The sequence below is a fragment of the Heliconius melpomene genome, chromosome 8 (genome assembly GCF_056956725.1).
Source record: "Heliconius melpomene rosina isolate 202511_hmr_F chromosome 8, ASM5695672v1, whole genome shotgun sequence".
Lineage (NCBI taxonomy): Eukaryota > Metazoa > Arthropoda > Insecta > Lepidoptera > Nymphalidae > Heliconius > Heliconius melpomene.
This window is the reverse complement of record NC_140396.1, coordinates 4,111,868-4,125,431: the sequence shown is the minus strand read 5'-3', so window position 1 is coordinate 4,125,431 and position 13,564 is coordinate 4,111,868. Positions and strand designations below refer to the sequence as shown.

Here is a 13,564-nt window from a genome sequence, read left to right as displayed (position 1 = left end):
TAAATTTTTATTATCTTTAAAGTGCAACGCAACCAGCATTACAATTATTAAATACTCGATTTGAATCTATAAACAAGGATATCTATGTATGTGACATATAAACTCGTTCACATATTTTTTACTTTTACAGAGAAAGGAGAATATCAGAAAGAGACAGCCCATCAGATAGAAAGGATGATGATGAAGACAATCCTGTACAAGATGCTTGCGTTTTGGATATTGATAAACCACATGGTAACATCATATTTGTATTATAAAAAAAAGGAAATTAAAAACAACAACATCCTTAGGAACAATATTCAGATATAAAACTATATTTGTGAGAGTAGTTTGTAAAAGCCGTCATAGCAAAGGGGCGCAAGCTTGGGACTGTAAACGCGACGTTTGTGGTTTAACTTCTATTACGGAGTGATGAGGTTCCATTCAAAGTCAAATAACTTTATTCAAAATAAAAAGTTACATACTTCATTTTTGAACGTCAAATAATCTACCACCAGTACTACTAAAGTTAATGCCTCAGACCTGAGAAGAACCGGCGCAAGAAACTCGGCGAGACTTATTTTTGAATAAAAAAAACCAATTGTATACGTTTTAACATTTCTGACAATGATATTTTGAAACAGACTGGAGCGAGCATTTCATTCCCAAGGCGTGTCATCATTCATGTAATCATTAATTTGGCAATAACCTTTAACACACAAACGTCTTTTCACAACTCTTTTAAATAGTGATATAGAACATTCTCGGACGTTTACTGGGATCCTATTATTAAAGCGTATACATTGTCCCATAAATGAATTACGGACTCGCTGTAATCGGGTTACAGGTGCGATTCGCCAATCGCTTTGGTGATGAGGCAAAGTGCGGCGTTGAGTTCCGGCACTCAATACACAATCCCAGGTTCCCTATGCCTACCCTGATGTGTGCAGGGTCCAGCGTGAAGCTAAAAAATTAAAACAATATTTTGAATGCTGCAGGCAACGCGCGGTCCCGCAAGGCGTCGGAGTCGTCGGCAGGGCGCACGCGGCGGCGCGCGCGTCGCGACACCGACGACCAGCACACGGCACACCACACTGCCGGGATGAAATATAACTTTTATGTTGATTTGGGTATGTAATTAATTATTCGTATGCAATCTATGAAGTTGTATTTGCATTTATTATTTACAATAATAAGTGGAGCAGAACATTAAAAAAAAAAAACATAGAATACAAAGATAAAAACCTGACATTTGCACTTTTTAAATATACGTATTATTTGTATATAAAAAACCCATTTGGTTTTGAATATATTGAATGGCAGTCCATTCTCGATTTACTACATTGTGTGCCACAGTGGCAGTGAGATTATTGAAACATAAATGTCTTCAAGTACAGATGAACCATTTGAACGGGCTTTTTTCAAGTCAAAATTGCACATATTTTTTTTGGTTATTTTTAATTTGCATTTTTTTTCTATTTTATGACATGTCCAAGTAAATGTTAAGCATTTTTATGGAATAAAGATATTTTGACTTTGACTTTGATCAAATTCACAACCACTACATACTTGTTTGTGGGCAGAGGCAGTTTCCACAATAACAATCTAATTAATATTATCTGTAGAAATGTGTATTTTTATAAGTTTCAAATTTTATATGTAGTAAATTATTTATATATATAATATATCATACAGATCCCACGTGGGATTGTCCAACTCGTATAAGTGTGCTAACATCCCGGCTGGCTGATCTTCGCAAAGCTTACCACGCAGTGAAGGGAGAGCTGGCCACTATCGACCGCCGTCGCAAGAAACTACGACGGAAAGAAAGAGAAGGTATATTTATATTTGTCATTAGAAGAATATTTTATGAAATTGTATAAAAAAAACAACAGAACATTAACATACCAGACCACGGAGTTCTTTGTAAATTTCCAATAACAATTTGTTGCTAAATGTTTATCACATTTATTTTTGGTAACAGAGAAAGGTATTTATTAAATCATTTAATATTCTTAATCTACTATTACTTTTATTTAAAAAAAAAAATTTACTGAGTAGTTCGATTTTGATAGTTATTTAAAAATATTAAAACAATGCCTAAAAATTTCACTTTCTTAAAAATCATTGGCATTTGGTGTAACTCGATCAATAGATATAAGAGAACCTCAGTATCTATCCATTTCACCTATTGAGCTGTTTTCACTAGTTCAGCAGATATTTGGGAATTAGTGATGTTTGAAAAATTCTGATTCTTGTAGAAAATTAGAACATGCAGCCCAATTTTTGGAATTGTGCTCTCTATATCGTGATTTTTTCAATAATAAATAATTCCCAACCACCATAGATCCGTCGATCGAGTTACACCTGTATATTTCATTAGTTTAAAATTTTAATTATTGACTATTAAAACAAATACTTAATAAATTTTATGTGATTTTAAAATATTTGTATTGTTACAGCTATAAAAGCAGCAAAAGCTGCGTGTTCATGATGAAGGTTGGTCTAAGACTGCAGGACGCAGGTTCGATCTCTGGTTAAATCCCAAGAGGACTAAGTTTATTCGTTCTAGAATAGGCGATGAACTTTACGAGTGATTTTTGGTGTACGAGCGTGTAATAACTTTTTATAAGAGACATTGAACTGAAGCCGATTTGACATTTTTATGTATATGGTCATTCATAGAGATCTTTAGATCATAATTTTGTTTGCCTTTGTATAAAATTAAAGCTATTTTACTTTTGTTAAAATATTTAATTATGTAACCATAGCTAAATACTGAAATTATAATTTAGTTTGTCAGTTAGCATAAATATATTATTATAATATTAAACTATATTTAAGTTATCGAAATTCATACTCTTTCAGTATGAACATTATATTTACTTGGTTGTATTATAATGCCCTTTTGCTTATATTTAGGATAGTGGGGAAGGAGTGTCTTTACATTAAATCCTGTGCCTACCCTGCTATAAGCAGTTTACACATTAAACTTATAGTACTGCTAGCTCAGACTTTATAACATGTGAATATTTAAACCTGATCAAAATGAGAAATGTTTGAGAATTTATATAGACTTTGCTCTAATTCATAGATGGAATATTATATTTGTGTAATTTAAGAAAGTGCACTTTTCTTTTATTAATTGTGTTATAAAAAATATAATTTAATTACAATTTATTACATATTTTTACTTTTGGAGTTTATAAAATAACAAAGAGCATTGTAAATATTATTATAATCGTATAGTGAATATCATTCACTATTAAGATCGTGAGAAAGGTGATAATTATAATATATTAAAACATTTTATGAGTTTTCACTTTTTTATTTATATTCTAGAAACACGGGGTGTAACTTAGACATAAGTTCATGTAATTTTCAAATTCATATAGATCATTACTAATATTATTAAGATAACATTTACATAATGTAAAGTATTACATTTCATGAATCCAATATAAGTTATACTAGCTTTGTGTATTTTAACATCATCAATAAATAACACAAGTGTTAAAATGTGTACATTACTATTTATTTTTCTTGAGAGTGAACCGCATATAGTAAACATATTTTTTTAAAAAGGGCAAGTAATAGTCTCTATCGCGCATCTATTCTTTATTTTAATTATGAAAGCTCACCTTTAAAATTATATTTATTATTTTAATAAAAAATTGGGAAGTTGCGGTACTGCTGCCTCTTCAATTTTATTTAATTTTAACGCACATCTGCCTCGCGACTGCTCTTTGTCTTTACGAACAACGGAGCCGTTTAACATTGTAATTATATATTATTTATTAGAATTGTAATACATATTTATAATGTCCGTCACTTGCGTCGCGGCAGTTGTTGGCGTTAGTAGTAGTTGGGGTACTGGGGCCAGGGGTGTGGGTGGTGCTGGTAGGGTGGCTGCTGGTAGCCCCAGGGCGGCGTGTAGGGCTGCGCATACTGGTCGTATGACTGCGCGGTCGTCGCCGGCGTCTGGTAGTACGCGGCAGCGCTCGCCGTAGTCGTACTCGTTGTGCTTGTTTCTTTCTTCTTCGTCGCGTCTGTTGTGTTTCTGTATAATCATATATTTTATAGTGGCTTATTTGCTAAAATAATAACTTAAATATTCACATCTATACTAAAGCTAAAACTGATTAAAAACGAAATAAAAAATGGGTGAAAAACATAAACCTGATAGTAATTTGTAAAATATGTAACATAAATTCAAAGTATTCAATTAACTTAACAACCGCTTATAAAACCCGCCCAACTCGCTTGTTCTTATCCCTTCCCACGCCCCGCTTTCGTGCACTTGGTTCTACTGTCTTGTTACTTCTTTCTCACCCCCGGTATTATAAGTAATGAATTTTACCGCGTAATAGATTTTACCGATGTATAGTTTCATACTTTTTTTACATTTATTTATTATTATATCAATGACTTAAACATAGAAAATAAGAATTTAAAAATAAATAACAAAATAAATGCGTGATCGTACGTGTGCGCTGCGGGGGCGTCGTGCTTGCCAGCGCGCGCGCGCTTGCGCAGGTGCTTGTGGGCAGCGCGCGCGTGTAGCGCGGCGGTGCGCGCCGCCTGCGCCGAGCCCAGCTCCTCCGCCAGCTCGCGCCGCCGCGCCGCCAGCGTCGCGCACATCTCCGCCTCCGCGCCCTCTTGCTTCTCGTAGCTCATCACCAGCTCTGTGGGAGATGTCGGGTCATATGTTTAAAACAATAAAACTAATAAGATAGGCGCATTAGGAGAATGAATAAAAATAAATCCGCTTTACGCTGTATCCCACACAGCATGATAGGCAGAGGGACCCTAGTAGCGACTAAGACACTCCGTTACCAACTGAGATAATGGCATAATAAATATTTTTACAGGAATCTTAAAAAAATATATTATACTTTCATGACAGCATATTTATATATTTTTGACGGAAGGCAATGATTGAGGGCTATGAAACAAAAATATATATATAAGAATTTATTATAAAACAGTCCATACTGTTTTATAATAAATACATGTGTTCATAGACAAAAACGCCAAAACGAAATAAAATATGTGAGACCACAAAATTAATAAACGCACACACGCACGCACCTTCCAGTTCCTCGTAGGGCGTGCCAGGTGTATGCAAGGCGACGTCCAACCGCTGCATATGCAAACGAGCATTGAGGGGGTCTTTCTCCAGGGCGGCCTCCAGGGCTTTCTTCGCAGCCGCCGGGTCTCGGCGCACGTGGAACAGGAAGCGCGCGTACTTGATGGCCAACGCCGACGACACCGACTTGTTCTTGGCGGACGACATGTAGCCCTCGTACAGCTGCACGCACCGGTCGTAGTCGCCGCGACGCCGCTCCAGGTTTATTCGCCTGGTGTCAAATACAGTATTTCTTAGATAATTTTGAAAATATTGTAATAAAAATTGTTTTTGATTAAATAAAAAGATAAATAAACAGTAGTTAGTGTTCTACAGTGGCACAACATTCAACTGTAAACGAGACAATTTATGAGTTATTTCATTTCTACTTCGGAGTAGGTACCGTACTGTACACCGCCTACGCTGCCATAGGCGGGATACAGCATTAACCAAAAACAACATTGTGTCTTCAAAAATATTTGATGGATTTTTTTAAAATTTAATATTATAATTTTATTTCAATATATTAGACAGTATTCCAAAATATCTAGTACATTCTTTTCATAAGTAAAAACTTAAATACCAAATGATCAGAATCAGAAAATGAATTAAACACAAATAGAAACAACACAAATAGAAACAACACAAAGCACAACTCCAACACACCTATACTGTATCTGAACCAGATTGGGACACGCCTTCTCAATTCTATCCAATATATCAGCGGCGCGGGCGGGATTGTTGTTGGCCTCCTCGAAGTGCGCCCAGTGCAAGTGCAGGTCGGGCTTGTCCAGGTGGTGGACCGTGCAGGCGCGCTCCAGCACCTCCCGCTCCACGGCCACCAGCGACGGGTTGGTCGGGATACGCTCTTCCAGGAACTTTATTAACTGGTGAAATTGTAATATAGAATACAATATTTTCTTATTTCGCTTAACGCTATATCCCGCATATAATCTAGCAGCGAGAAACTAGTCATAAAACACATCTTACTCTGCTTTGAGCATAACTCCCAACAAAAACATACATAAATTAAAGAAATCTCTTAACACAAACAAATTTTGTAAAATAAAAACTGATAGAGAAAAAAGGGAATTAGTACTTATACAACTATAGCAAAAAAAATTTTACTGGTAAAATTTTTGTAAAAAGAATTTAATAATCTACCATTCTAATTATATTGACACCAGTATAATATTTTTACTTTGCAAAAGAAAAGAAATTAACTAAATTAAACATTATGCTTTCCACAATGAAAGACTTGAAGAATAATATTTAAAAAAACATATTTTCATGTTAAATATAAAACTGTTTCATTGTAAAGTGACTGTCGGACAATGACAAATTACATGATTTCTCGAAATTTCTAGGAGAACTGCCAGTTTCCAAAAGGAAATAACGGATTATTTGAACACAAACAAAGCTGCGGGCGACAAATAGTAATAAAATAATTATAACAACTTACCCTCATCCAAAACTCCTCGTAGAGGGCACACGCAATGAGGCACCTCTCGTGCAACACTAGTGCACGTTTCAAGGTGCCGTGTTGTTTCTCCCATTCAAGATAAGCCTTCCAGTTCTTTAACTGACAACGCTCTAACGGCTTTACATGGAAATAGGGACGCTTGATCTGTAATTAATGATTATTCTATAACATTATTTTTAATTTGACGCACATCGCGTCACGTCCCCATTCACCGCACAATTTTCCAGACATTAGGTGTTGAGTAACGGAACTGAACACCGCGCTATGTATGTAAGTATGATGAAAATAAGTCACTCCACCATTAGGGATCGAACCTATAAAAGTCGCGTTTATAGTCATTCATAGCACCAGTCTTTCATAGACCCATTAAGTTATTCATAGCACTTTGCAAGTTGAAAATATTATAATGAATATATGAATTGTAAATAATGTCAAAAATTGTTAAGGCTATCTTGGAGCAGCCGCAGCGTCTGTCTTCTATACTTAAAAATAATTGTAAGGCAAATTATTTGAAATTCGGGCGCTTGATTAAGAAAAAGCAGATGGATATTTAATCCTATTTACCCACCTATGGGGAAAAAAGGATGAAGCTACTAAGATTCTTATATATAATATTTTAAAAATCGATTCACATATCGAATTTAGGCGTAAGTAAAAGATATTACTCACTCCTTCCTCAAACGTCCACCGTGCGGCGACCTCTTCGCCGGTCGCCTTGTGTATTTTTCTTCGTGCAGCAATTATTCGCTCTTTTATCGCTTGTGCTTCATCTTCTGAAGCCTAACAATTAGTAGAAAAATTATATTAGTCAGTAGATAACCATAATTAAATATTCGTAATTATATTAGTAAACAAACGAGATAGGTGATTATTATAAGTCAATCGTAATCAAAATAAAAATACAAATATAATTCCTATCCCCATCTCCACCAAGCATCTCTCTACCAATTCTAGGACAAGGGGTAAACTTGCAAAATAAAAAAAATACATTTTTAAAGTTAATATAGAAAAATATTTTGGAACACAAAAAACAGTCAATTCTTTAATTAAATATAACACCCCAAAATTAAATTAAATTTTATTTTTCCCATTTGCTAATCTTAAAAAAAAGCCCAGTATCTTAGAATTTCATCAAACGTAATGTTATCAACTACACCGTTACTATTGACGAAACTCTAATTATTGGGGGTTTTTTAAAGGTTTATATGGAGTGATGTTTGTTTAGTTTAGCTAGTAAATAGTACTAACGACATGGTCCTGCGGCTCGTCCTCTCCGGGCGGCAGGTCGGGCGGCAGCTGCGCGGGCGCGGCGGCGCGCACTTCCCCGCGCAGGCGCACCAGCTCCGCGCGCGACACCACGCCCGCCACCGGCTCCGACATCACGTGCTCTTGGAAACTGACACACCGGGTCAAAATTAAACTCTTATTTTTTTTAGCTTCACACTGTATTTTGCACATAGCAGGGTAGGCAGAGTGAACTTGAGAATCTAGCGTTAGACATTCCGTTCTTATTAAAACATTTCAGTTCGCCACTTTCCGCTGACATCTTGAGGCTTTGCATGTTGAGTGACGGAAGTTAACGCCACGCTTTCCCTCGCTGCTTGAGGGAGGAGATGAAAATATTTAATATTTCACGAAGTGAGTCCCTGCGCCACGACGGACGACGGTCCAATAATTTTATCCATAGTATAAAGTTATATACTTAATTTTTTGTGGTCAAATAATTTACCACTAGTTCACTAAAGTCTGTCATACCTGAGAAGAACCAGGGCAATAAACTTTTTTATTTTTTTTGGGATTTATTTTAATCAATTACAGATTCACACTTACTTATGTTGTATTGTATTTATCGAATCAATGAAGTGTTCTGTTCTGTACCTAGCAATGTAATATACTCGTATACCAAAAGGCTGAGCCCGTGAGGCTGATACCATTTAGTTTCATCTTTACTTTTACTTATCTTACGTTCTTAGCGAGGTAGGTAAAAAGAATGTCGCATAATGACACTCCATTTTCTATTATTATTAATATTAAAAAACATGTAAATCTAGTCCTAATTCTAAAATTAAGTTCACGACCCTTGCCATATGATAACCATACATACTTAATTTTCGAAAACCGAAACAGAAACTATAAAAAATGTACAATCACTGTTCATATAATACCTATTATTACTATGCTTATTAAAGAAATATATGTTAAAAATATTATTACTCACTTATCAAAGTGCGAAGTGTAGCCAAGTGTGGGCGTGGCCAACAACCGGTCGTAAATATTGGTGACCTGTAGACCGGAACCATTTTCCGCTTCCCATTTTATGTACGACTCCCAAAGACGATCCGAACGGAACTCCAGACCACAGGCCTCTAAAATACATACAAGTATATTAAATAATGAATTATAAGCTTCATACCACTTAATTGCACTCCGCAATACGCCTAGTTAACGAGGGACTAACACACACCAACCATGGTTAAAAGAAGTAATTGTGATAACAAGCATAAACTACCAATTCAGAACCAAAAACAAACAATGTATATCGCTTCACGAAATGTTTTTTTAATTTAAATTTAGGGATATGCAGACTATTTAAATAAAATCAAAAGTATATAAGACTAATCCGTAATGTGTATGAACACAACACTGCTTGAAAGAAAAGGTGCTCAATTTAAGATCCAGAAGGACGTCAGACAAGGACCACAATAGAGACCATCTTTAGAGGCTGCAATTGGAATTGTCTGGGTATAAACAATAACAGTCGCAAATTAACCCACCTAAGATTCACTGAGATTATTGTGCTGATAGCTAAAACATCCTAGGATCTACATGGCATGTTGAATGATTTTGCAGAAGAAAGTGAAAAAGTAAGACTCAAACTTAACTCAAAGAAAACAAAATGAAGTGAAAGACCCAATAAAAGCGGGAGATACCGTTTTTGGCTATTCAGAAGAGTATGTATATCTGTGACAATTGATGGCACCTGAAGATAATATAAATAAAACAAAAAAGAAAAAGAAATGTAAGTGACTGAAGAAGATATTGAAGCTTGAAAGAGATTGTGAAAAACTCAACATTAGCAACCAAAGGAAAACATTGCCCTAAGCAACCACCGGGAAACGGATACACAATCAGATGTAAAGGTAAGTGGATTAGAATAGCAAATGATAGAAAAGAGTGGAAAAGGTTGGAGGAAGTCTTTGCCAATTGGCAGATTTACAGACCTTAAGTAAATCACAAATAGTACAATTTGAGAGAAAGTTAAAGCTAGAATTTAAATTATAGTTTTATTAATTTATTTTAAGTTAACACAGTTTGTAAATGCTGAATAAAGGCTTTTATTGTTATTATTATTATTACCATTTACTTGTGTTTTGGAGAAAATTGATAGCTTTATTGTGTCGTTTATTCAAATAAAAACGACATATCAATTAATGTTAGACATTTAATCAATGTCACCCAAAAGTATAAACATTAATGATAAAAATAATATTGTATTAATATTTGTAAAACCAACTTACCTATAGCTCTCTCGTACTGAGATCTTATAAAGGCATGATCATCTGTCTTTGTCGCCTTTATATGATTGAGATAATGTATCCAAAGGTCGACCGAGAGGGGGATCGCTTTGAGCCCCCTTTCCAACACCTGAAACAGTCGCGGGGTCAGAGAGGGCGGCAGGAGCGCCGCGGCGCCGCAAGCAAGGGAATAAATAAATAGCATGTATAATAATTCAAATTTCAAGTAATAAGAACAACGACGGAGGAGGCAGCGAGAGGCGTGCGCCGCTCGCTGGCGACCACCGCGCGCTGAGCGCTACACCTGTTATGTCCCGCGCCGCGCCGCGCCGCTCACCTACCTCGCCACATACATGGCGCCGCGCACTTAAATATCAAACACAATGTCACACAGTACAGCACAGTCTTAAATATATACAGCTAGTTATACAATATACGCTACAAGATAGGCGGTTACAGTGTGCGGCTCGACGACACTAGACGGATAACGAATGTACGGCGTAACGCTAGTGTCCGCCAGCATCGGTGACTTTGTTACGAACGGCCTCGAAGCGCTGTTGGGGAAAAAAAACAGTTGCACAATACCAGTTAGGACTAAAATAATTCAAAATCCAAGTGTATTCACTGACACATTGATAATGAACATATCAATTTTATTCCTCATTTCACTCACCGTTTCACTTAAATATATCGAAAGGGCGCAGTGCGAGGGTACTCACCTCGAGACACTTCTTTTTACTTCCTTTGCGTTTTTCATAGTCGGCGTACTTGCGCCAGTAGCCGTAGCAGTAGGGGTAATGCGACAGGAAGGCGTCGTACGCCTCGCGCGCTGCCTCCACGTCGCTCTGTTGCAATCATAATACTTTATTTTACCACACATTTTGCGATATTATATCATACAAATATCAACAATTCAGTGTGTCAGTTGGCCCTTGCCAATCTACATTAAATTCAGTTCCCATTGCTTCACAAAGCAATAAGATTAGCAGTAAATTTCATCATTCAAGAATATTTTTTGTTACATAAAAAATAGAGACACAGAAATGAAGAAAGTTTTATAAAGCTTAAAAGCATACCTCTTGGTCAACATATTGCAACAGGTATGTCCATCCTGTGAAGTCAGTGGGGTCATCATTAACTACTTTCCAATACTTGTCAAGCTCAGGCAAAGTTTTCTTTTTAGGCTTTTCATCAACAGATGATCTCTTCTCAGAAGGTATGGGTTTACTTTCACCATTCTATATAAAAGTGAAAAAAAAAGATGAAATAATCACTCCTAAAAATGTTATTGTATAAATTAAAAGCTGCAAAAAAATGTGAAAAAATTAAAAAAATACAATAAAAAATTTAAATGCATGCAACTTGCATAACATAAAACTATTTAATATGAAATGTACAATCATACCTTAGCCAGAGCTTGTTTTTTTCCAGCAGATTCACCCTCAGAAGTGGGTGAGCCAGGGTCATAGCCATCCCTTTCTTCACCATTCTTTCTTTTTCGAGATTCCTTAGTGTCCTTTTTAGATGCTGGTAGCTCATCTTCTGATACCACCTTTAAAGAAACCAAACAAAAATTTTTTAATGTATATATTTTCGTTTTTAGCGACACTGTTGACCACTGAGTTGAGTCGTGGAACTCAATGGAGCATTTCGTCTTACAAGTATAAAAAGGCAGGAAGGTTCAGTCCCACTTGAGTAAGATTGAATTTTTATTGGTCTCAGATATATGTATAATTATATAGACATATTACGTCACACCTCAGTATCAGCAGGCAATTCTGCAGGTTTTGGGCCAGGTAGTTCATCATCAGACACATTCTCAGCGTCCTTTACACTTGGTTTTTGAACGGCTGGTAATTCATCTTCTGACACAACTTCAGTTTCTTCAGCACCACCCATCTAAATAATATATTTTTTATATGATTTGTACATAATGTAAATACATATTTCATTTATTATCATATGATATACTAAATTTGATTAAATTAAATATTTTCTAAACCTTCTAACCTTTTTTTCTTTAATTTCTCTTTCTAATGTAAAAGGCATCAGAAGAAATAAAGTGTAAGTTGTAATTACTATATTTAAAAAAACATCTTAATAATTTCAATAATTATTGTACCTGAATGGCATCTTTATCAATATTATCAACATTTTCTTTAATGTTTTCTTCTTCTTTTTTGTTTTGGTCAATATTTTCGTCTACCACAGGTGCTTCTATAACTTCCATGCTAGTTTCTTCAAGAGTTTCAGGTTTTTTAATGCTTTCTTCTGTTGCCATGCTATCCTTAACATCTAACTCTACATCTTGTAAGTCTTTATCATCTGAGGGCTAAAAAAATATATTTAAGAAAACATATAACATAATAAATAATTGAATACATGTATTAAAACTTACCCATTATGCAAAATAAGGGATTAAGCATACCTTTAACTTCCTCTCCAAATTTCACCTTTTAGGTAAAAGGCAGTTATTTTCCTTCGATAAAAGTCATGGGGCCATAATTTCTATGCATGGAGGAATATTAAATGTATTTTAGACATTTAATATTCTATTTATCTATATTATAATTTAGTTTATATGTACTAAGATATGAATTACTAAGAAATAACTTAACAGAAAAAAATATATAATAACATACCTCATTGCTTTCATTTATTAAATTGTTTTTATCAGAAATATCATCATGTTTATATTCATTACTAACTTCTATAGCATTGTCCATGTTAGCTTTTTTCATTTCATCATCAGCAGAAGTAGAAATATCTGCATCACTTGCAGTGTCATTTATATCGGGTTCACTTGGGGGCTCTGTTTCTGTTTTTTGATCTAAATCAATATCAGAAGATTCTTTAAAAGTAGCACTTAATCGAGAATCACCATCAGATAGAACATTATTCATAGAATCGCTCGGGAAATTAACGGCGTTGTCCCCAACATCAAATGAGTCGGCGTTAAAACTTTCCGTGTTATTATCTAGATACTCGCCGACGCTTCCGGCAGATAACTCTACGGCGTGAAGGAAAGCCTGGTTAGACGTAGACGACTCGTCGACACCGACAGCTTCGACACTATTAAATGCCCCATCATTCAGTAAATGTGACAAATCATTTGAATTCTCATTGATTAAGGGCCCATCGTCAGCATCCATTGCTCCATCCGATAAACACTTCTGTAACAATACAAACGTTAGTAAAATATATACAGAGCAACAATATGTACGCAAATGAAAAGCTATAACCTCATGTACCTGTAAATAAGAATTAGCTTCTTCATCCATTGATCTATTCTTTAATTACATACACGTACAGAATTTTAAAATAAACATCAAAATTTAGGCAAGCAAAGACGAAGAATAATTGCTTCACGAATTAATCACATAACACACTTCTCGTAAAAATCCGCTGAACGCTAGATAGCACATAGAATAATTTTTTTTTAGAATTACAAATTATGCT

At 35.3% G+C, this 13,564-nt stretch overlaps 2 protein-coding genes across 5 annotated transcripts in view; one reads left to right on the top strand and one right to left on the bottom strand.

Moving 5' to 3' along the window:
- Positions 1 to 3,297, top strand: part of LOC146536746 (uncharacterized) — a 22,335-nt gene extending 19,038 nt beyond the window's left edge. For all 4 annotated transcript variants that reach the window (XM_085189438.1, XM_085189437.1, XM_085189436.1 and 1 more), the window contains exons 23-26: positions 131 to 234; positions 978 to 1,109; positions 1,675 to 1,815; positions 2,442 to 3,297. In XM_085189438.1, the coding sequence (XP_085045564.1) occupies positions 131 to 234; positions 978 to 1,109; positions 1,675 to 1,815; positions 2,442 to 2,473 (409 nt within the window). In that variant the 3' untranslated portion in view covers positions 2,474 to 3,297. The remainder of the gene's footprint in view (positions 1 to 130; positions 235 to 977; positions 1,110 to 1,674; positions 1,816 to 2,441) is intronic.
- Positions 3,287 to 13,564, bottom strand: LOC146536745 (pre-mRNA-processing factor 39-like). Its single transcript, XM_085189439.1, has 16 exons — positions 13,357 to 13,564; positions 12,748 to 13,278; positions 12,228 to 12,437; positions 11,864 to 12,004; positions 11,511 to 11,657; positions 11,182 to 11,343; positions 10,825 to 10,950; positions 10,109 to 10,235; positions 8,809 to 8,956; positions 7,839 to 7,986; positions 7,260 to 7,370; positions 6,570 to 6,734; positions 5,774 to 5,994; positions 5,071 to 5,339; positions 4,466 to 4,664; positions 3,287 to 4,039 (listed from the first exon to the last, which is right to left on the bottom strand). The coding sequence occupies exons 1-16, from the start codon at positions 13,384 to 13,386 to the stop codon at positions 3,835 to 3,837; spliced, it is 2,940 nt and encodes a 979-aa protein (XP_085045565.1). The 5' UTR covers positions 13,387 to 13,564; the 3' UTR covers positions 3,287 to 3,834.